The following is a 23515-nucleotide window of genomic DNA, read 5'->3' as shown; positions in this document are numbered from 1 at the left end:
AAAAGCCGACTTGGTCTTCTCCGGTGAATCCCTTAATGTTTCATTCATGCTTACAGATGCTGGGAAGTCCGTCTGGCCCAGCCGTCCACTGCCGCTCCACCCCACTGCCCACGCCTCTCATGGTAGTTTACCGACGTCGGATGAGCATTTCTTTACGAAAGGAAGTGATGGGAGATATTGTGTAATGTCTATTTGAAAGCATGTCTTTTGGAATTTTTCTGATCCATGAAATCTCAGAGCCCGGGGTCTCTGATCCAGAATGGATAGGTTAAGTTTTGGTTGCTTGGACTGTGACTACGTTAGACTGCAGTTTGGAGTGCATGTGGTTGGTGGATTTCCAGGGGGCAGAAACAGGTTTAGGTTGTGGCTTGCAGAGCTTCATCCCAGGCATCATACTTTTCTTTCTTTGGACTTTTTGTGAAGTTGTTGCCATCAAAATCATGCCCTCCCTTCCCCAGGTGACCCATGTCCCAAATAGCAGTTCGAGCAAACTGATTTTACACGGAATCCACAAGATGTCTGTGTTGTGTGTGGCAGCAGGTGACCACGTACAACCCCACCCAATCCTAACATTGCTCTGGGTCCCACAGTGCGAAACAGCAGCTGGTTCTGCCTGGTGATACCAGCCACAGGGCTACTGAGGGCCTCTGTGCTCGGAGCTGCGGGGGACACAGCAATGATGCGGAAGTTAGAGCCCTCTCAGATGCCATCAGCGGCGTGGACTCAATTCCACATACAGGGAGAGTGTGATGGACTCTCAGCAGGAGGCGGCAATGAGGGATTCGAAGACTAAAGAAGCAGAAAATCTCATGTAGCCGGGGCCATTTGATTTCTCTCTGTCAAATATTCTGGAGAAAATACAATTTTATTAAATAGACTAGCAAAGAGTAAAAACTGTTGCATGATAAATGCATTATAAATAACGTGGTTTACTTATTTTCAGACAGTACTAAAATAGATTGAAAATAAATGTAAACAGTTAAACTTGGTCAAGACACTACTAATTACCTTAAAAGGAAATAAAAGCATGGTAAAATGAGTAAGAATAGATTACCTACCAAGGAATGGCATTTCATCACATCAAGAATAAATAATTTACCTACTTCTTAATGATCACAACAAAATGTGTTTTTCAGAGACTTTTTGGTCAGAGAAGTGTACCTACAGCATAGTCCATCTAACCCTTTAACTGGGGTAGCCTGGAAGACCTACAGCATAGACCATCTAACCCAGTGGTTCTCAACCTTCCTAATGTCACGACCCTTTAATACAGTTCCTCATGTTGTAGTTACCCCCCAATTTCATTGTTACAAATTGAACATAATTAAAGCATAGTAATTAATCACAAAAACAATATGTAATTATATATGTGTTTTCTCATGGTCTTAGGCGACCCCTGTGAAAGGGTCGTTCGACCCCCAAAGGGGTCATGACCCACAGGTTGAGAACCGCTGAACCATTTAACTGGGGTAGCCTGGAAGAGCAACGAAGATGCTCCTGAGTAAAGCTGCTTACAGCCAGCAGCATGGACTGATGTTTTGTGCAGTGAAAGCTGCACGTCTTCGGCCACTTTCCCGTCCGAGCTGTTGGAAGGCAGGCCCAGCGAGAGCTCGCCTGGCTCCCACGCCAGGTGGCTTTTTTCTATGCACCGTCAGCGCGTGGGCTTCAATTACCAGCCTGAACTGCCTACCCTTTTCCCACTTCAGCTGCATTTGGCCCAAAATAAGACATGTGCACAAGCAGACACCACAGCCTCTTTCTGCTTCCTCCCTTCCGGGCGGCGGCTCTCCTCTCGCTGCCCCAGATGTTCCAGATGTTCCGAGTGTGGCTTTGGGGTCAGCCAGCGAGGCCACTTTCCTCTCACTTTAGCAGCCAACTGAAAAACCATTAGTTCCAAGTGTCAAAGTTCACTCATAGCAGGTATACAAGAGCAATATGGGTGGAGTTTGCTTTGCTTACATTTTTTTAAACATTGTCCATATGAGAAAGGACAACTGAAGGCAGCTTTGCCAGTGTTCTGGATTGCCTCTGACATGAGGACCTCCTACCTCCCAAAAAGGGGGAGCATTTAAAAAATATTTTTTTATAGATTTTTAGACAGAGAGGAAGGGAGAGATAGAAACATTGATGAGAAACATCGATCAGCTGCCTCTTGCACACACCCTACTGGGGATCAATCAGGCATGTGCCCTGCCCAGGAATGGATTCTGCGACCTCTTGGTGTATGGGACAACACTCAACTACTGAGCCATACCAGCCGGACAAGGGAGCATTTTTTAACACAACCAACAATAGGTGTGTGATAAAGAATTTAAATGGAGGCCACAAAATGTCAGAAAAATTATTTGAATCAACTTGAACATGTAGTTCTTTCTTGAATCTTTCTTATTTTCACATTTCCTGAACTAGCCTTGGCACATAAAGAAGCAACAATAATTATGTAGGTTATTGAGAACATAGAATTTGTGCCAAATCCCTACGTGGGCACAAGTGTTTGTTTATTCAGTAAGTACTGACCGGGCACCCACCATATAGCTGGTGGTGCTAAAGGAATAAGGAAAAGGAGGGTGATCATTGCCCTCAAGGCAAATATTAAGAGACCTGTCTAATCAAAGCAAATCAATTCTAATCCCAATCAAATATTATGAGATGTGTCCAAGGCCATAACAAGATGTGCAATGGGAATTATAAAAGCATAGACTCATCTGAGGCAATGCTTTCTGGAGAAGTTTAGGATCGAGCTATGTATTAAAAGATAACTTTAGAAGATTTGCACTTAAACATGAAGAGACATGACTAACTAAGAAATTGTGTGGACAAAGGTATTTATGGGAAAACATGATATGTGTTTAAGAAACTACAGAGAATTTGGCATTGGAAAGGCTCGGACTGGCACAGCTAAGACTGAGAAGATACATAGGGGTAAAACAGTGAGAGAACGGGGTTGATGTGTTGAGATGTTTAAACTTTACCCTCTTGTTTTGGGAAGCTGATCAAGAGGTTCAGAGTTTCTGCAGAGCCCAGATGCCTGTTCTCTACGTATCGGCGTGGGGTTTGTGTTTATTGCAGGTGTGTGCTGGGGCTGCCAGAACAGATGGCCGTGGCCTGGGGTCTTGAACAGCAGTTCTGGAGGCTGGGAAACCCAAGGCCAAGGTGCTGGCGTGGCAGGTTCATTCTGTGGCCTCTTCCATTGGCTTTCAGGGGCCACCAGCTCACTGTGTGCTCACATACCTCTTTGACGTTGAGCTTGGGGAGAGCAAGCTCTCTGGTGTCTCTTCTGAGAGGACCCTAATGCTATTATGGGGCTGCATCCCCTAACCTCATCTAACCATACTCATCTCCAGAAGGCCCCATCTCCAAATACCACAGCACTAGAGGCCCAGTGCATGAATTTGTACACGGGTGGAGTCCCTCAGCCTGGCTGGTGATCAAGTCCTATTGGGGTGGGGCCGGCTGGGGGGAGGGGTTGTGGAAGGGTGGGGATGGCCAATCGGGGCCTGGATTGGGCCGGTTGGTCACCACAATGAGCTTCATAGCAACCAGTCATTTTGGTCATTCCTCCATTCGATCACTGGGCTTTTATATATATACTAGAGACCTGGTGCATCAAATTTGTGCATGGAAGGGGGGTCCCTCAGCCTGGCCTGCACCCTCTCCAATCTGGGACCCCTTGGAGGATGTCTGACTGCCGGTTTAGGCCCCGAGCCTGGCCTGCATCCCTCTCACAATCCAGGACCACTGGCTCCTAACCGCTCACCTGCCTGTCTGCCTGATTGCCCCTAACTTGCCCCCCTGCTGGCCTGATCACCCCTACCACCTTGCCCCCTGCCAGCCTGATCAACCCTAACTTGCTCCCCTGTCGGCCTGATTGCCCCTAACCACCTCTGCTTAGGCCCCCAGCCTAAGCCGCAGTCTGGCCTCCCTCTGTGGGAGGCAACCTGGAAGATCAGGGGAAGGCGCTGCCCCCATTACCCCACTGCTGCTGCCAGTGCCGGTATGAGCCTGGGCCCTTTGCCACTGATCCTCAGTCCTTCATAGCCACCCATGGCTGCCTGAGTCTCAGCCCTTGCAGCAGATGCGGCTTTGTCTGGAAGGTCATCTGGAAGACATCCACTCTAATTAGCATATTACCCTTTTATTAGTATAGATAGATTTGGTGTTAGGGCTTCAACATACAAATCTGGGCAGGCATACACTCTCTGTCCAGAATAGGAGAGAAAAGGGCTGCTGTCATAATAAAGGGGATGGATAATGAAGCCTTGAGCTGGGACTGATAAGATACATAGAACAAATAGAAGAGGAGGTATGAGGTGAAGTCAATGGGTTTTGCTGATTGATTGATGGGAACTGAGGGAGAACAAGAAACCCACTATTTCCCATCTCCATTGTCATCTCTCAACTTCAAGCACCCAGAGAGGCTACAGCACTGGCCTTGGCCCTGTCCCTTCCCTGCACTTTACCCAGCTCCCAGCATCCCCTGCACCATAGGGCCTATCAACCCTATCTATACCCCACCCTTTCCAGCAGCTCCAGCCATAATGATCCTACACCAGCATCTTTCAGTTCAGTGCTATGCGCCACCTAATGGAGAAGACAGTGTCTTACATACATACAATACTACCATTTTTTAACACAATTGTCCTTCACACAAAATGCAAATACCCAAAGCTAGACATGAAACCTCAAAGTGGCCATATCTTTATTTAAAAAATATACAGTTTCACAGAAACAGCCCCTCTGTTTTTAGACATAAACTTGATCATTGCACAGAACCATGTGAAGTGAGTATGTGGCCTGGCCAAAGCCAAAGGGAGGGGCCTGCTTGAAGCTGATGTTCCTCCCTCCCTGACTTCATCAGCCACCAACCTGGAGCCCCTAGATGGACCTAATTTGCATAAAACTGACTGCCTGGCAGCTCAACTGACACAAAGCCAGGTGCCTTGATTCTGGGACATCACCTCCAAGGATGCACCTTTCAAAACACAAAAAGAAAATGAGGAAACAGAAATGGAGGTGAATATTGAAAGGCTTCCAGGAGTCAGCAGGCACCAGGCATCTACACTAATAAAAGAGAAACATGGTAATTGGCGTACGACCGCTACCCTTCCCATTGGCTAATCAGCGTATCCTTATGCAAATTAACTGTCAGCCAAGATGGCGGCCGGCAGCCATGCACTGAAGCGAACAGGGAGGCTTGCTTGCTGCAGGAACTGCAGACTCCAACGTTCCCCACCTCACTTGCCGGCCTCTCAACTGCAACTCTAAGCAACTATTACTATGTTGCAAATAAGAAGCTAAACAAAACTGGCTTTCAGTCAGCCCTGGACCACAACATTGTATCCATGTTTTCAGCAGCGAGGCCTCAGAGCTAAAGCTGGCCCAGAATAAAAAAAGAAAAAAGAAAAAGAAAACAAGGAGCAGTTGGGAGCTTTTAGTCATCTGCCAGCGGGAAAACAGCCCTCAGCCCCTCAGCCAGCCTGGCCAGGCACCCCAGTGGGGACCCCCACCCTGATCCAGGACACCCTTCAGGGCAAACCAGCCAGCCCCTACCCATGCACCAGGCCTCTATTCTATATAGTAAAAGGGTAATATCCCCCCGGCACCGGGATCAGCGTGACAGGGGGCAACGCCCAAACCCCCTGATCAGCCCTGCTCTGTGCCTGATGGGGGGGAGCTCCCCAATCCCCCGATTGCCCTGCGGCTCTGTGTGTGACAGGGTGCAGCGCACCAACCCCCTGATTGGCTCTGCTCTGTGTGTGACAGGGTAGAGCCATACCTCTCCATCGGCCCTGCCCTGAGTGTGACAGTGGCGGTGCCCCAACCCCCTGATCGGCCCTGCTCTGTGGGTGATAGAGGGTGGCGCCCCAACCCCCCTCCACAGGCCTTGCTCTGCGTGTGACAGGGTAGAGCCATAACCTACCCATTGGCCCTGCCCTGAGTGTGACAGGGTGCAGCGCCCCAACCCCCTCATCCGCCCTGCTCTGTGTGTGACAGGGGGCGGTGCCCCAACTCCCCTATCGGCCCTACTCTGTGAGTGACAAGGGGGAGCTCCTCAACCCCCTGATGGGCCCTGCTCTGTGAGTGACAGGGGCCAGCGCCCCAACCCCCCTGATGGACCCTGCTCTGTTAGTGACAGGGGGCAGCACCCCAACCCCCTGATCAGCCATGCTCTGTGAGTGACAGGGAGCAGCGCCCCAATCCCCTGATTGGCCCTGCTCTGTGCATGACAGGGGGCAGCGCCCCAACCCCCTGATCAGCCCTGCTCTGTGTGTGACAGGGGGTGGCGTCACAACCTCCCCATCGACCCTGCCTTGAGTGTAACGGGGTGGTGCCCCAACCCCCCAATCAGTCTACCCTGAAAGTGACTGAGGGTGGCATTGCAACCTCCCGATCCGCCCTGCTCTGTGCATGATGGGGCGGCGCCCAAACTCCCCAATCAGCCCAGCTCTGAGCCTGACCAGGGGCTGCACCTAGGGATTGGGCCTGCCCTCTGCCACCCGGGAGCAGGCCTAAGCCAGCAGGTCGTTATCTCCCGAGGGGTCCCAGACTGCGAGAGGGCACAGGCCGGGCTGGGGGACACCCGCCCCCCCGAGTGCACAAATTTTTGTGCACCGGGCCTCTAGTCCTAATATATAAAAAGTCAGGGGCCGTCACGACCCTAAACAACCAGATGGACGACCAAACAGCAGGCTGCATGGGGAGACCAGGCCAGCAGGGGGGTTAGTGAGGGATGACCAAATGACTGAACAGCAGGCTGCGTAGGGTGACCAGGCTGGCAGAGGGGGCAGTTAGGGGCAATCAGGCAGGCAGGCAGGTGAGCAGTTAGGAGCCAGCGGTCCTGGATTTTGAGAGGGATGTCCAAATGCTGGTTGAGGCATGATCCTGGGGATTGGGCCTGCATGAATTTCATGCACTGGGTCTCTGGTTTATTGTATAAATAGTTAAGAAATGCATGAATAATGCATTAATGCTCCAGGGTGTTCCCATAAAGGTGCAGTAGCTCCTGAGGTTGGTGAATGGTGAGTGATGGGTGGGTGGTGGGTGGTGGAGAGGAGACAGGCTGAGTCACACTGGAGCTGAGGGAGCGGTCCCAGGTCCAAGGTCCGAGGTGTGGGGTGTGGGATGCATGGCCTGTTCCCACCCACTAGTTCCGCAGGTGCGTCCTTTGAACTCGCCTGTGTTTCTCATGGGGGAAATCATACATAGGCAACTAGTTGCTTGTATCAGTCACACTGCAACAAATTCATGGTATCAAGATCAGCAGAGCCGGGTGTCTCTTTGCCTGAAGTCATGGGAAAGTGTCACAAAGGTGGGGGTGGCTGTGTCTGCAACTTGGGGCTGGGGAGGGAGGAGAGGACCAGGGAGCCAGGCAGGAGGGAGTGGCAGTTTTGTGCCGCTGCCCACATGGGATTTTCCAAATTATCCCATAATATTGTTTTTTGTCTTTTATAAAATTATTAGAGGCCCGGTGCACAAAAATTTGTGCACTCAGGGGGATCCCTCAGCCCGGCCTATACCCTCTTGCAGCCCAGCAGCCCTTGGGGGATGTCCACCTGCCAGCAGGGAGCAGGCCTAAACTGCAGTCGGACATCCTTAGCGCTGCTGAGGAGGCGGGAGAGGCTCCCACCACCACCGCTGTACTGGCAGCTGTCAGCCTGGCTTGTGGCTGAGCAGAGCTCCTCCCATGTGAGAGCACCCTGACCACCAGGGGGCAGCTCCTACATTGAGCGTCTGCCCCTGGTGGTCAGTGTGTGTCATAGTGACCAGTCATTCCCAGTCTTTCTGCTGTTAGGGTCAGTTTGCATATTACCCTTTTATTATGTAGGATAGAGGCCTGGTGCATGGGTGGGGGCCGGCTGGTTTGCCCTGAAGGGTGTCCCGGATCAGGGTGGGGTTCCCGCTGGGGTGCTTGGCCAGCCTGGGTGAGGGGCTGATGGCTGTTTTCAGGCTGGCAACACCCCCTCTAGGGTGAGGGGTTCCCACTGGGGTGCCTGGCCAGTCTGGGTGAGGGGCTGAGGGCCGTTTTCAGGCTGGCCAAGCCCCCTGGCGATGGATGCTCCCAGCCTCTCCTTTTTTTCTTTTTTTCCTTTTATTCTGGGATTTATTTACCTTCTATAATTGAAACTTTGTTGCTTTGAGTGGAGCTCAGAGCCACCCGCGGCAGGTGGGAGGGAAGCCTCCTGCTCGCTCCAGCTCCAAGGCCACGACCAGATGAAGGCAGGTATCTTTGGTTTATTTACCTTCTATAATGGAAACTTTGTTGCTTTGAGTGGAGTTCAGAGCTGCTGCAGCAGGCAGGAAGCTTGGCTTCCTTCATCATTGGGGCAACCAAACCTCCTGTTTGTTCCAGCTCCATGGCTGCCGGCCGCCATCTTGGCTGGGTAAATTTGCATATAGTCTCTCTGATTGGCTGTTGGGTGTGGCTTAAGGTATAGTGAAGGTACAGTCAATTTGCATGTTTGTCTTTTATTAGTGTAGACTAGGGGCTTGGTGCATGAAATTTGTGCACTTGCGGGGAGTCCCTCAGCCAAGCCTGCCCCCTCTCACATACTGGGAGCCCTCAGGGGTTGTCTTACTGAGGGCTTAAGCCCGCTCCCTGCTCCCTTTGGGGAGCGGGCCTAAGCTGCGGTCTGGCCTCCCTTTGTGGGAGGCCACCGGGCTGATCAGGGGAAGGCGCCAGCCCCATCACCCTGCTGCTGCAGCCACTGCCAGTCACCGCAGCCACCAAGGTGTTTTCATCAACACGGATTCCAGCCCCTTCACCATGAAAAAATGACAACTTTCTTTAGGCATTTTTTTTATCCTCACCTGAGGATATGTTTCCATTGATTTTTAGAGAATGTGGAAGAGAAAGGGAAAGACAGAGAGAAACATCAAAGTGAGAGGAACACTTTGATTGGTTGCCTCCTGCATGAGCCCTGACCTAGGCCCCGGCCAGCGAGGAGCCTGCAACCTAGGTACATGCTCTTGGTCAGAATTGAACCCAGACCCTGCGGTCAGCAGGCCAAGGCATTATCTACTGAGCCAAACCGGCTAGGGCAGGATATGATATTTCTTAGCCCTCCAGCAGTGGACCTTCGTTTTTTTCTCCAGGAGTGTGCTGAAAAACCCTAGATCACCTTCTTGGATTCTTATTACCCAAGTTACTAAGAATATTACCAGTGGAATACAGGGAGTTTAACCAATGAGCAGTCAGAAAGGGTGTTTCCTCTGTAGTTTACACTGATCACCAGCTCGGCCCTTGCCCAGGCCTCAGGCCTCTGGCTGGGGGTTAGGCCTGGGCAGGGGACCCCCAGCCCACTCTGATTGCCAGCTCCACCCCTTCCCAGGCTTCAGGCCTCTGGCCGGGTTTTAGGCCTGGACAGGGGACCCCCAGCCCACTCCACTCACCTACCCAGGCCTAAGGCCTCTGGCCTGCGCATTAGGCCTGGGCAGGGGACCCCCAGCCCTGTGCGATCACCAGCTATGCCCCTGCCCAGGTCTCAGGCCTCTGGCTGGGGCATTAGCCCTGGCCAGGGGACCCCCACCCCGCTCCGATCGCAGGCTCCGCCCCTGCCCAGGCCTCAAGCCTATGGCCGAGCTTTAGGCCTGGGCAGGGGCCCCCTTAGCTCTGATTGCAGGTTCAGGCCCTGCACAGGAACCCCCTGGCTCAAGCCCTTCCTAGGCTGCTCAGGGCCCACACGGGGCCTACCTCGAGTGACGTTGGTGCCCTATGATGTTTCCCGGGCCCAGGCCACTGGTGCTTAGTATGTAAATTAACTGCCATCTTAGTTGGGTTAATTTGCATATTCCCTCCTGATTGGCTGGTGGGTGTGGCTGTGGGTGTAGCAGAGGTATGGTCAATTTGCATGTTTCTCTTTTATTAGATTAGATTTTTTCCTAGTAGTTGTCCTAATTGGTCTCCTTTTCCAATACTCGATTCTTTGTTTCCATAACTTTTGGGAAAATTATTTTCCTTCATTTAATGTCTGAAGTCCTCATTTAATCCAGGTGCTTTTATGTTTGTGTCTTTCACCGGATGCCATGACAGCGTGGCAACCTGGCAGAGCCTTCCTTCCCAACAGCTGACCTGGCTGCCTGGATGTAAAAGTACAAGCAGTCCCACCAGGTCCAAAATAAGGAAGCCACGTCCACATCCTGGGAATGACCAGAGCGGCAGCTTCCTGATCTGACCCATGGACTTCATTTTATCCATATTATGAAATATTCTAAACTAAAGGCAAACATTAAGGTTAGAATTTTCAATTGCTCCCAGAGGTTTAACTTAGCCTACTGCAAGTTAATAAAATGTAAGATGTGTTCTTAAATGATGTAGACTCATTAATCAATTAGCAATGAGTTGGTAAATGCCTGTGTGTGCACAGGATGAGTGTTGAGACTATAATTCTATTGCTCCTCAGTTCATGCCTGTTCCCAGTGCATCCACCAGGGTAGCTTCATGGGCATACACTGGAGGACTCACCCTGAATGGGAGAAATACTTGAGTGAAAAACAACAGTCGTTTTTCACTTGAATGAGTGAGTGTGTTAATTGATTTCCTGGTAGGCACAGGCCTTTTCGTTCCTCATGGGTGATCAAATTTATTTTAGAGTTGAATCCTTTGAGGGCACTGCAGTCTTCGTTTTCCCCTAAGTTCCTGCTTCATAGTGGCAGATATCTTTATTGGGTACACACTCACTGGAGGTACTGAGTACTATAGTAATGAAAACATTCATGGTGTGGTCAGCAAAACCACTGAGCCCCTGCTGAGTGCATGCTGTCCGGGGCCGTGAAGTGTTCTCTGGAAGGGTCTGGGCGTGTCTTTTGTTCTCTAAGACCCTCTGGGCTGGTTTAGTGTTCTGGGCATTCATCACCTCCCCCGCTACAGCCCGAGGATGTGTGTGCAGGGTTCCCTGAGAGTTGACCTCCTCCACGGACTCTTGTGTAGACCTTGGGCTCTTCTTCCCAGCCTCCCTCGTCCTTTTGCTCATTCCACGTATCTCACTTTGCTCATCTTGGTTCTTTACAAATGAGGACAATATGCGAAAGGTATTAAGTTCATATCAGTTAATCCTACTATTCTTTACTGGGATACAGCAAAGAAGAGGGATGAAAATGCATAAGTGGGAACTCTGAATTTCATTTACTCAGCCCTTCTCTCCAAAGGCCATTGGTTACCTCAGCTACTTGTCTATTCCTCATGCGTTTTCCCTCTAACTTTAGAATGAACATTTGTGATATAAAACAATCCTGTATAAAACTTGTCTCCATGTTTCAAATAGTATGGCAGCTCATTAGTGCAGAATTTATGTGGAAGAGATCTTGGAAGGTACAAATAAAGTCAAAGAAGTGCACAAGGATAATACACAAATAAAGGACATTAGAAATCATTAATGTAAAAGAACACTAAGATAGATTTTATAATATAGAAGATGGAATCAGTGAAGATCGACATCCAAATATCAAATAACTAACACAAATCCAGGAAAACAAGAGGAAATGTGAAAGACTCAGTTTTTGGAGATTGCACCCGGTATTTCCTATATTTCTGTGACTTTATCAGTGCAGCTAAGACAGAGGAAGGTGGATGGATGGGGAAATGATGGCTTTAAGTGGTGTGGCTGCCAGAGTCTTCTCCTTGCAAAGTGATGTGGAGATGAAGGGAAAGCAGCCCAGCCCGTAAGCATGTTGCAGTTACAAGGTTCCCCAGGCCAGGGAAAGCGCGGCTGGAGAAGGGCCACATGGCTGTGGCTATCAAACCTCAGCGTGACAATCACTCGCCGCCGTCTGTTGGAGCACACACACACTTTGTATTGTTTGTCAGGATAACTTGATACAAGATCTGGACGTGCTGGGAGTGCTGTGACAGCGGCTGCTCCGAGGGAACGCCGGGGCCTCTGGCTCCTGTCACATGTGAAGGATGGCACTCCAGGCTCCACGAGGCTTATCTTTCTCTGCACAGCTCTGAGATCGGGTCTGGGACGTCCTAACATCCCTGGCCAGATGAGAGTCTGGATTAAGCTTTAGCTTTCCGAATCTCTCTGCCGGAGTAAAATTAAATTGTGCGTTTTAATAAGAACAGTTTATATTCATTGCTAAGTAGCTAAAGTGAGAGTGAACTGAGAGAGGCTATAAGAAGATTCAGAAGGGAGGAATAAGACCTCCAAATTATTATCTGCTTATATCCCTAAGGAATTCATCTCAGCCCGAGTTAATTTAAGGAGGATTAGTAGCGCACCTGCTAAGCTACAGCTACTGGCAGTCTTAGCCCCTCAGAGTGGGATGGGAGGCTCTAGCACAGGGATGCCCCAGTGCCGTGGGAACCACAGAGCGTGTGGCTCTAGCTCTCCTGGGAGCGTGGACCACACAGAAAGCAAGCACAGGCATGGCGGATGCTGACACCAGTGCAGTGGGAAAGCCAGGCCAAGCTGTTGTGAGCACGGATGCAGACACCTAGAGAGAGAAATGTTAGCAGGTCCCGTGCAGGAAGCCACAGAAAGGATGGCTATCAGGACATCCTTTGGGTTTCTTCTCCAAATGGTGCTCTGATATAGCATTGAAAAGGCAAGCAAAACATTTTACAGTAATTGGGAAAAAGCCGTAGGCATTAGCAGACACAGAAAAATAGATGACAAAACTCAAGATCTCATCATGTTGCAAACTCTTGGAAAAAAAGGGAATGTCTTTCATGTAATAAGGAGTTTCTGAAAATAAAATACATGCAGACAACAACAAAGTCATACTTAGTGGTAATTTATTGAAACTTTTTGCCTTAAAATCAAGAAGAGAAAAGAATGCCTACTCTACTCATGTCCACTATGACACTGGAGAAGAACAAAAACTGTCTGTATTTACAGATAACTTGATTGATATATAGAAAATATAAAACAATATTGACTAATTTAATATACTAGAATTCGTTTAGCAATTATAAAAGGTCAAAATGCAAAGTCAAACTTTTTCTACATACTATCAAAAGCAATAAGTATGCAGAAAATGAAATTTTAAAGGCACATCATTTTACATAGCTTTCAAAAGCTCCAATATTTCAGAATAAATCTAATTACAAATGCGAATGACTTCTACACTGAAATCTACAAAACCTGTTCATAGAATTGAAGCCCTACTATTATGATATAACTTCTTATTAAATTGATCTTCAGTGCAATCCTAATCAAAATCCCCCAAATTTTTGAAGTAAAAAAACTGGCAATCTTATTCTAAAATTTAATGTGGAAATACAAAAGAATAGGGATATAAAAACACTCTTGATGCCTAGCCGGCTTGGCTCAGTGGTTGATCATCAACCTATGAACCAGGAGGTCACGGTTTGATTCCTGGCCAGGGCATATGCCCAAGCTGCAAGTTCAACCCCCAGTTGGGATGCATATGGGAGGCAAGCAATGGAGGTTTGTCTCTCATCTCTCTCTCTCTCTCTCTCTCTCTCTCTCTCTCTCTCTCTCTCCTTTTCTCTCCCTCTCCCTTCCTCACTCTCTAAAATAAATTTTTAAAAAATTTAAAATGGTAGACTTATACCAGCATATATCAAGACTTTGTGTGCTATAAAGTTATAATAGTTAGGCAATGCATGTGGTCATGCAGCCTGAATAAACCAACAGAGAGATGGGACTGAATGCGGAATTCCAAAATAGATTAATAAATATGTGATCAACTGATTCATTGCAGGAGGGAAAAGGTAAAATTGTGTGGGATAAACTGGATCGCCACTCTTCTTTAAAAGCACTAATATTGACCCCTTACCTCATACCATAAAAAATAATTTTAAATGGAGATCAAAATGTGAAAATAATAAAACTTCTATAAGTGCTTATAGGAACATATTTTCATTATCAAGGTGAGCACAAGAAAATAATAGCCACCATAGTAAAAAATTGAAAAGTTGGACCCCATTAAACATAAGAACTTGAGTTTATCATGTGCATTATTTAGAGAGTGACAAGCAAGCCACAATGTGGAAGATTATATATATGACAAAGGACTTTTACCAAGAATTTAAAATAATTTCTATAAATCTAATTAGAAACAACAACAACACTGAAAGCCCAGAGAAATAGGGGGGAAATTTAAAATATCACTTTAGAATAGAGGATATACAAATGAACAAACACACAATGGGTTTCAACCTCATTAGTCACTAGGGAAATGCAAATTAAAACCCTAATGATATCCCTACCAAAATGATTAAAATAAATATACTGACAAATGTTGCCAAGGGTGTGGAACACCTAGAACTCCCATGCTTGCTGCCAGGGGAGCAAATTGGTTTAAGCACTTTGAAAAACATTATGCAGCTACAAGAGCAAAAGCAAGGTGTTGTTCCTGTCTGTAATGCTGGTCACACACTGCCTTAGCCTACACAAAAAAGCCTAATATGCAAATTGACCAAATGGCGGAACGACCAGTCACTATGACACACACTGACCACCAAGGGGCAGACGCTCAACACAGGAGCTGCCCCCAGCTGGCAGACCCCAGGTTGGCCAAGGCAGGTGCCAGCGGTGGCCCCTCCATCTCCCCGATGGTCATCCCACAGATTGGCCCTGATACCCAGCCAGGCCTAGGGACCCTACCTGTGCACGAATTTCACTCACTGGCCCTCTAGTGAACTAATAAATCTCCCAGGTGTAAATATGTAACTCCTTACCAAAAGACTTGTGCAAATCCTATATAATAAAAGGGTAATATGCAAATCGACCAAACGGTGGAACGACCAGTTGCTATTATGCGCACTGACCACCAGGGTCAGACGCTCAATGTAGGAGATGCCTCTGGTGGTCAGTGCACTCCCATAGGGAGAGCACCACTCAGCCAAAAGCCAGGCTGACAGCCGGTGAGCTCAGCGGTGGTGGCGGGAGCCTCCCCCACCTCTGTGGCAGTGCTAAGATGTCCGGCTACCAGCTTAGGCCTGCTAAGCCATCAGTCAGACATCCCCCGAGGCCTCCCAGACTGCAAATGTTGTGCACCAGGCCTCTAGTACAGCAGTCCTCAACATGTGGGTCGTGACCCCTTTGAGGGTTGAATGACCCTTTCACAGGGGTAGCCTAAGACCATCAGAAAACACATATATAATTACATATTGTTTTTGTGATTAATCGCTATGCTTTAATTATGTTCAATTTGTAACAATGGAAATACATCCCGCATATCATATATTTACATTATGATTCATAATAGTAGCAAAATTACAGTTATGAAGTAGCAACGAAAATAATTTTATGGTTGGGGGTCACCACAACATGAGGAACTGTATTAAAGAGTGGTAGCATTAGGAAGGTTGAGAACCACTGCTCTAGTATATGCATAAGAGTGCTGTTTCTAATAGCCCCAAACTAGGGAATGAAGTGATATGCCACATTCAAGGTTTTAAATGCTCCTTCACTCATAACTAGTCCCATTATTAATTTACCAACACATTCCCTCAGTGGGCAGACAGAGCGATGTTCTCCTCAGGATGTCCATGTCCTGATCCCCAGAACCTGTCAGCAGCTGGACTTAACAGGCAAAATAGACCAGGCAGATGTAGTTGAATTGAAGATCTGGGGATGGGGACAGCTGGGCCTGACTCCTCTGGATGGAGCCATGAATGGTCCTTGTAAGATGAAGGCAGGAGAGGCAGAGAGGAGATGGAGACATGGCCACGGATCCCACTGTTGAAGTGATGCACCCATAGGTGGAGGAAGAAGCCATAGTCAGGAAATGTCTGCAGCTTCTAGAGAGGCGAGGAAGTGGGCCTCCCGATCCCGCCAGAAGCATCCAGACGGAATGCCGTGCTGCCTATCAGTTCCTTTCCATCTGTCTTAGCTGACATTTCTGTGATGTTTTCTAAGACCATAGAACTTATTCTGCTTCCACTGGAATTTCCCAGGATGTCTTGTCCAGTGATTCCTGGGGAATGAGGTCTCCTCAGATACTTGCTGAATATTACGTGACTTCCTGACATGCTCACCACCACGCTGCACAAGAGCCAGCATCTGCCCTCCCTGCTGTGGACAGATGTTTTCATCAAAACATTTTTAAACTTTTGGATTCACAATATCTATTAGTAAATAAAATTTCAAGACTAGCCCCTGCTGTTCTAGCTTCCTCTGCCCCCTGTATCTTGTACAAGTACGTACTCAGCAGGTGTTTGTGGCGTGAGCAGGGTGACATAGCATTCTATTAACTCTCTTGTCTTCATTTGAGGAATGAACAAGTGTGTGGAGTATGATTAAAATTGGTAACAGGCAACATGAAAATAACCTCTCTGACGTGTTGAATACCAATTGTGTTCCATCGTCCATTCAGACATGAACGCATGCGTCTGAGTTTCCCGCTGAGCTCAGTGCCTCGCACCGCCTCCGGTTGTCTCGGGTCTGTTCTTCCCCCGCCCCTCGCACAGCACTGGGTCTCAGGCGGCGAGGGGTGCTCTGCACACTGTCGGGACTGCACAGACTCTCAGAGCACCTACCTTTGGGCTTACAGAAATATTCTTTCATGTTATTACCCAACTGTTGCCTGTGTTCCCCAGCAAAATAAAAGCCACATGATTACATTATCCAAATGCACAATGTAAATGCACAAAGTAGGTGTTGGATATATAAAAACAAAGTCGAATTAATTTCGTTTTAGTGAGGAATCATAGGTGGAGTCCTAAATCTTACAACAAAGAATCAGGTTAACCTGATCCAAGTGGGAACAGAGGTATTTACGTTCCTGGAAACACATACCATCCACTCACCCTGACCCCCTTAACCAGAAAATAGTAAAAGCAAAACAGTTGTTTTTCATTGACTCAAGATCAGGCAATTACAAGCAGGTATTTCAGTACATTTTCTGTTATACTATTTTCTTACATAAATTTCTTTTACTATCTCAGAAGTTGGGAACCAAAGCTTTCTAAATGTGAATAATCACCTTTCACATGCCACGCTGTGTTTGTGTTTTGCGAGCCCAGTAATGGCATTTAACTATTTAGTGTGCAGTCCAGGTGGGTTGCTAAAGCTTCCAGAGGCTTGGGGTAAAGATGATGGGAGAGCTAGCACTCACCCCACTCAAGGACAGTTTGGGAAACAAAATTGACTCTCTTTTCCACCTACAGCTCCTGTTTCTGTATCAGGCGCCGGTTAGGCAAACATTTAGAAATGGTTTTTGTAACAGTAAGAGAATCGTGAATTTCACTTATACGTTTCCTGTCCACATACTGCTGTGCTGTTGAAACAGATGCAGAGTTTATTCGAATGCTTGTCTTTGAACACATGCGCCAGGTCAGGGACTAGCCAGGTGCTTTCGAGCCCATTAGCAGCCACGAACACACAGGAGGAGTGGAGCTGGATTCCTGACGCCCTCGGGCTGTGCCACGCTGAGTTACACCTGAAGCCCAGTCTAGTCACCCGGCGGCTGATGGAGCTCATTGGACAATAATTATAACTAAACACAGACAGAAAAGGAGATGGGAGGGCGGGGCTGTTGGGCACCTACTCTACACACAGGCTGACATGAACACGATTTACATACACAAGATGTGCTATCACATTATACCTTGGAAATTATTAGACATTTCAGAATAATAATTATAGAATAATCATTAGAAACCAAAATATGCAGAATGTGATCCATAAATAGAAAGTTACATTTATCTAGTAGGTTTTCAAATTCCATGAAGAGTCACACATCTTAGTACCGGTTTTGTCCATTTTAAATACGATATATTTTTAATTCAATTAAATTTATTGGGGTGGCATTGGTTAATAAGATTATGTAGGTTTCAGGTGTAATTCTATACATCATCTGTATATTGTACCGTGTTCACCACCTAAGTCTAGTCTCCTTCAGTCACCATTTATCTCCCATTTACCCTTTTCTACCTCCCCACCCCCTTTTCCTATGGTAATCACCACACTGTTGTCTGTCTATGAGGAGTGGGATGTTGTTGGGTTTTTTTGTTTTGTTTTTTGCTTAATCCCTTCACCTTTTTCACCCAGGCCCAAGGTCCCTCACCTCTCTCCCACAAACCCTCCCCTCTGACAGCTGTCAGTCTGTTCTCTGTATCTATGAGCCTGTTTCTATTTTGTTTGTTTGTTTTGTTCATTAGATTCCATATATAAGTGGAATCATATGGTATCTGTCTTTCTCTAACTGCCTTATTTCACTTAGTATAATACCCTCTAGGTCCATCCATACTGTCTTGAAAACTAAGATTTCCTTATTTTTTATAGCTGAGTAGTATTCCATTGTGTAAATGTACCATGTTCAAGGTTAATTTAATTGTATATACTTACTCTTCTTTAAGAAAAAAATTAACCATGCAATACATAGACCCATCCAAAGGATGCGATAAAAAAAAAAAAGATAGAATGCCATTATCTTCAGCACAACGCAAATTTATCCAGATATAAATAGGAAACTAACACCCCCAAGAAGATAAACCTAAGTTAGGCCAACAGAAAGGAAAGATGAAAGTAAGATAAGATGGAAAGGAAACCATACAAAAAAAGGGGATCAGTAAAAGTGAGAACACCCAAAAACAATGACCACTGACTCAGTGAACTACAGTCCATTGTAAATTGAGTTGTAGAGGAGAAACATTTCAACTGTGTTTAATACTTGTAAGCATTAAGTATTTCAAAATGTTAATGATTTCAAAGACTTCTTTGAGACTAGAGCAGAAGGAACTGGAGAAAGTTCAAAGAAATGAATAAAGACTTATTAAAAGCCAGTTAATTTTTCTAAAAAAAATTTAGAAAAGTCGTTTTGAGATCAGTGAAAACCTTTAATGAACTACTTGTAGGAAAGAAAAACATTCCAGAATGAGGCCTCTTTCCCTAATTTGAACCAATATTACAAATGAAGACTTGGACTAAACATTAGAAAATTTTCTATTTCCTCAGATTTAGAAAAGAACAATCATAAATATACTAATAAACTGAGGTACTAGATGAAATGACAAGAAAACGTTTTTTAAATTCTTTATTGTTTAAAGTATTACATATGAATCCTTTTCCCCCCATTGACCTCTCCCCACTCTCTCCCACCTCCCCTAGCACATGCCCTCACCCCCCTACTGACTGTGTCCATGGGTTATGCTTATATTCATGCATGCAAGTCCTTTGTTTGAGATTTCAACCCCCTGCCGCAACCCCCTACTTCTCTCCCACCCATCCCCGCCTTCCCCCTGAGGTGGGATGGTCTGTTTGATGCTTCTCTGTCTCTGGATCTATTTTTGTTCATCAGTTTATATTGATCATTATATTCCACATATGAGTGAGACCATGTGATATCTATCTTTCTCCAACTGACTTATTTTGCTTAGCATAATGCTCTCCAGTTCCTCCATGCTGTTGCAAATGGTAGGAGTGCCTTCCTTTTTACAGCAGAGTAGTATTCCATTGTGTAGATGACCACAGTTTTTTAATCCACTCATCTGCTGATGGGCACTTAGGCTGTTTTCAAATCTTAGCTATTGTAAATTGTGCTGCTATGAACATAGGGGTGCATATATCCTTTCTGATTGGTGTTTCTAATTTATTGGAATATATTCCTAGAAGTGGGATTACTGGTGACTATTTTTATTTTTTTTTAATATTTTATTGATTTTTTACAGAGAAGAAAGGAGAGGGATAGAGAGTTAGAAACATCGATGAGAGAGAAATATCGATCAGCTGCCTCCTGCACACCCCCTACTGGGGATGTGCCTGCAACCAAGGTACATGCCCTTGACCGGAATTGAACCTGGGACCCTTGAGTCCGCAGGCCGACACTCTATCCATTGAGCCAAACCGGTTCGGCTAGTGACTATTTTTAGATTACCCACTAACAGGAGGGCACCTGACTTTAGCAAACAGATGTGGGTGCAGTTCTAAGGTGTTTGGCAAGACAGCAGCTCTGCATGGGCATGTGAAATTCAGATGCACATTGTGAACTGTTGGAAAGATGGGTTGGTGATTGAGCTGGGTTGTAAATTACTCAGTTGTCCCTAAAAGGTTTTGCAAGAGGACTATTGTCAGGAATGTATGGCTGTTGTACTAGTAAGGAGTTGTTTCAATAGAGAAAACAGAGTTCATATCTGAGAGGAGAAAAGGCCGAGTGACCACAGGGACAGCTGGCCTGGTAGCAGGAGGAGGCTTGCTCTGTCCACTCATCATCAGAGAATGACATCACCGGAAGGTGCACTGTGGGTCACATTCTGTCCAACCTGAGGAAAAATGACTGGAGGATAGTGGAGGTGTCACTGTATCACATAAGGAAATGATTCCAGGGGTCATTGTTCCGAGGGACAGTCTCTAGGTAACTCTAGCCCCAGGTGAGGGGCCTGGTTCAGGTTGCGTGAGGTCCTGGCCCTCGGCCCTCAGTCCTACCCAGCGACCTGGTAAGAGCTGTGTGTCCCCTTCCAGACGTCAGGAGATGAGGAGTCTGGGCAGTGTCCCCTCTTCACACCTTTTTAGTTTTAATATTCAATTGTTCTGGTAATTCTCTGAAATGTATCACATGGTTCAAGTTAAAATTTCTACACAGTCTGTGTTCTATGTCATGATCAAATTATTTAATGTTTTATCAAAGTTAACATCTATATATATAAAAGCGCAAGCAACCGGACAACCAGATGACTGGAAGGTAGCTATGATGCTCACTGACCGCCAGGGGGAAGACCCTCAATGCAGGAGCTGCCCCCTGGTGGTCAGTGTGCTCTCTCAGCGGGAGCGCCGCTCAACTGACAAGTGCAGTGGAGTGAACCTCTCCCGCACACACTCCCCCTGTGCACCCGAGCGGTGGCCACAGGAGCAGTGGGGCCAGGATGAGCGGGAGTGGTGTGGCACCCAGCCCAGGCTCAGGCTCCACCCCCCCACCCAAGCCACCTGCCTCTTGCTTCCCACACTACTTCATTCTGTGCAGGATGTAGGCAGAGGGTGGGCTGGAGCCGAGGAGTTGGCAGGTAAGGCCAGGCTGCAGTGGCATGGAGATCCACTGATCCCTGCAGGCCAGGCTGAGAGACCCCACTGGTGCACGAATCTGTGCACTGGGCCTCTAGTAGATTATAATTCGAAACCAGAGGAGGACGTCAGCAGGCTCATCATCGGATACTCTTGGGTAGTTGGTCAACATCCTTTGAGTGTTCTTTTTGGAGGAAAGGACAAGGGCCAGGGCACCGTGGAGAGGCGGGTGTGGTGATCTGTGACCCCTGCCACGGAGCTGAGCAGGGCCCTGTGGTCCCAAGCTGTCCGCGTGGTCCTGAACCCCAATGCCCCGCCAGCGAGCCGAAGCCTCAGAGGCTGGAGAGCAGCCCTCGCTGCTGTGGAAACCTGTCTTCTGTGTGACCCAGGCCCCTCACCCCGTGGCGTGTCACGTCTCCTGGCCCTGGCTCTGCAGAAGGACCAGGCCACTCCATCAGGGCATGGGCTCTTGTTCCCTGCGGGACTCTCACCGGAAGCCTTCACCTCTCAGCCTCACTTTACGGAAACAAAATGAGGATGGTGATACTAAAATGGGATGTTGATAATCATCCACCCTAGGATCACTTTCAGCACCCACTGGACCATGTTTTAAGGTTTTATGCTTTATTGGTCTTAAGGCACAGGCGACTGTTACTAAGGAGAGGTTGCTTACTGGTTGTGACTTTGGTTCAGTAAGTTTAAAATATATCTTTACACCTGTGAGTATATACAAGTTCATTCAAATCAGTGAACTCATTCACACTAACCTTAGGACCAAAAGATAGACACAGAGTAACAAGTATTTGCTTTAAGTAAGAAAATAACTTTCATCAATGGCTATTGTCTGAATTCATTGAAAAATAATCTGTGTTTGTATTGTCTTTATAATTTAAATTTGTATGTGAAAGTCATTTATTCAAGCACATATTTACTGAGAGCCGACTTTGTGTGGGGCTGATTTGACCTTGGACGGACATCTCCCAGCAAAGGGCAGCCCTGTGCTCAGAAAGCTCCTGTTCTGTCAGGCAGAGGCCGCCAGGAGGAAGCCAGCGAGTAAACACAAGCATTTCAGGTGATTGTCAAGGGCAACGGAGAACATGTCAGCAGGGAAGGGCTATGGGATGTGAAGAGTTTCCTGTGTTGGTCAGAAAAGACCTACTCATTTGATTTATTGAAATATGGTAACCTCGCTGTTAGAGAAAACACGAGAATCTCCTCATGTCTACATTGTCTGTGGATGAACACAGGTACTGATGATGCTGCACAGCAAGAGCCCAGCACAGTGGGGAGCCTTACTGAATAGTGATGCTTGTTAGTCAAAAATCAAGGGAGCTGGAGAGGCAGCACTGAACTTGCTGAGAGGCTATTCTTCATGTCTGGATCAGGAAATTCAGTCAGCACTTGAATAGGAACATATTCTTGATGCTGACAAACTCCTGGTAGGAAGACTGGAGGGCGGGCCTCCCCTGCGCTCAGAGGGGAGCCCCTGGCTCCCTGGGCAGGAGCGCTGGCCTTGGACATGACTCTCCTTTGGGCTGCAGGAGGAGACCTCCCACGTACCCAGAAGGAAGGAGGAAGTCTCTGCTGGGTGTGCACCCTCCTGTATTTTCAGTAAGAACCGAGTTTCAGACACCTAATCGCTGTAAAGGAGATGGAACTCATGTGCTGGGCACCGAGCAGCACTCTCAGGGCAGAGAGCAAGCCAGGGAGACAGAGCTCCAGGGGTCTGGGAGCTGACGATGGGAAAGGGCAGACCAGGAGACACCCAGGTCCTGGGAACATCAGGTCTGCGGACTCTGAGGAGGCAGACCAGGTGAGCCTGTCTCGGGGGGAGGGGGGGACAGGGGCAGGGTGCCCAGCACACAGTAGTCACCTGAGCCTGAGACCTCACTGTGCTCCCCCCAGAGAGGCCCGGGGTGTCGTGTGAAAACATGGCTTTCCTGCTTTGCCTGAGAACGGTCTGTCCAGACAGACAGACAAAACTAGGAGTGATCACTGCTTTGATGTCTGAGCACGTGAAGGGCAGTGGGAGCTCAGAGCAGGACTGAGCAGGTTTCTAAATGAACAGAAACCTAGTATTCTGGCGGCTGAAAGACAGGAGGCTCACACAGGGCTGGCCATGTCTGGAAATATCAAACAGGGGCGTTTACGTTTCAGACTTGGATTTCCCAGGCTTCGTGTTCCTGCTAAATACGTGAGTCCATCGCTCGCTCCCCGAGGCTCCCAGCTCGCAGGAGGGGTGCGGCTGTGGGAGCCTCGCTGCTGTCCTGGAGACGAGGGAAATGCAATTTGCTCCAGCAGATCAGCGGCAGATAGAGCGGTGACAGGGGCCTCCCCTGTAATTTCAGGAGAATGGTATTACCCTGGCTCTCCGTGGGCTCTCTGGCTACCTCCTGTCAGTGAGCAACAGTCTTACTGCAAAGCAGGAGCCCAGCGGCTCTCTGTCTCGTGGGCACGGCTCCCTCTGGGAGGGGCCGCCTCAGGATGACCATGTGCAGGAGCAAGCGCCGGCATCAGAGATGTGAGTACGTCCTGACCCAACTTGCCATGACACGGTGGGGAAGGCACTTGATTTGTTAGGAGAGACTAACCGTGACTTCTCCAGATAT

At 47.7% G+C, this 23515-nt stretch overlaps 1 protein-coding gene across 7 annotated transcripts in view; it reads left to right on the top strand.

Annotated features, from left to right (window-relative positions):
• The window catches only part of RALYL (RALY RNA binding protein like), a 560777-nt gene that overhangs the window by 380786 nt on the left and 156476 nt on the right, over positions 1 to 23515 (top strand). Inside the window, exon 1 of one of the 7 annotated variants that reach the window (XM_070392025.1) lies at positions 23321 to 23427. The exons of the other annotated variants lie outside the window; for them this stretch is intronic. Within the exon in view, the coding sequence (XP_070248126.1) occupies positions 23391 to 23427 (37 nt within the window). The 5' untranslated portion in view covers positions 23321 to 23390. Of the gene's footprint in view, positions 1 to 23320; positions 23428 to 23515 lie in introns of those variants that run through there. 7 annotated transcript variants of the gene reach the window in all.

Source organism: Myotis yumanensis, unplaced genomic scaffold (genome assembly GCF_028538775.1).
Source record: "Myotis yumanensis isolate MYYU_CA2020_CCGP unplaced genomic scaffold, mMyoYum1.0.hap1 SCAF_15, whole genome shotgun sequence".
In the NCBI taxonomy this organism is placed as follows: Eukaryota; Metazoa; Chordata; class Mammalia; order Chiroptera; family Vespertilionidae; genus Myotis; species Myotis yumanensis.
The sequence above is the reverse complement of the archived record's forward strand: the minus strand, read 5'-3'. Positions and strand labels throughout refer to the sequence as shown.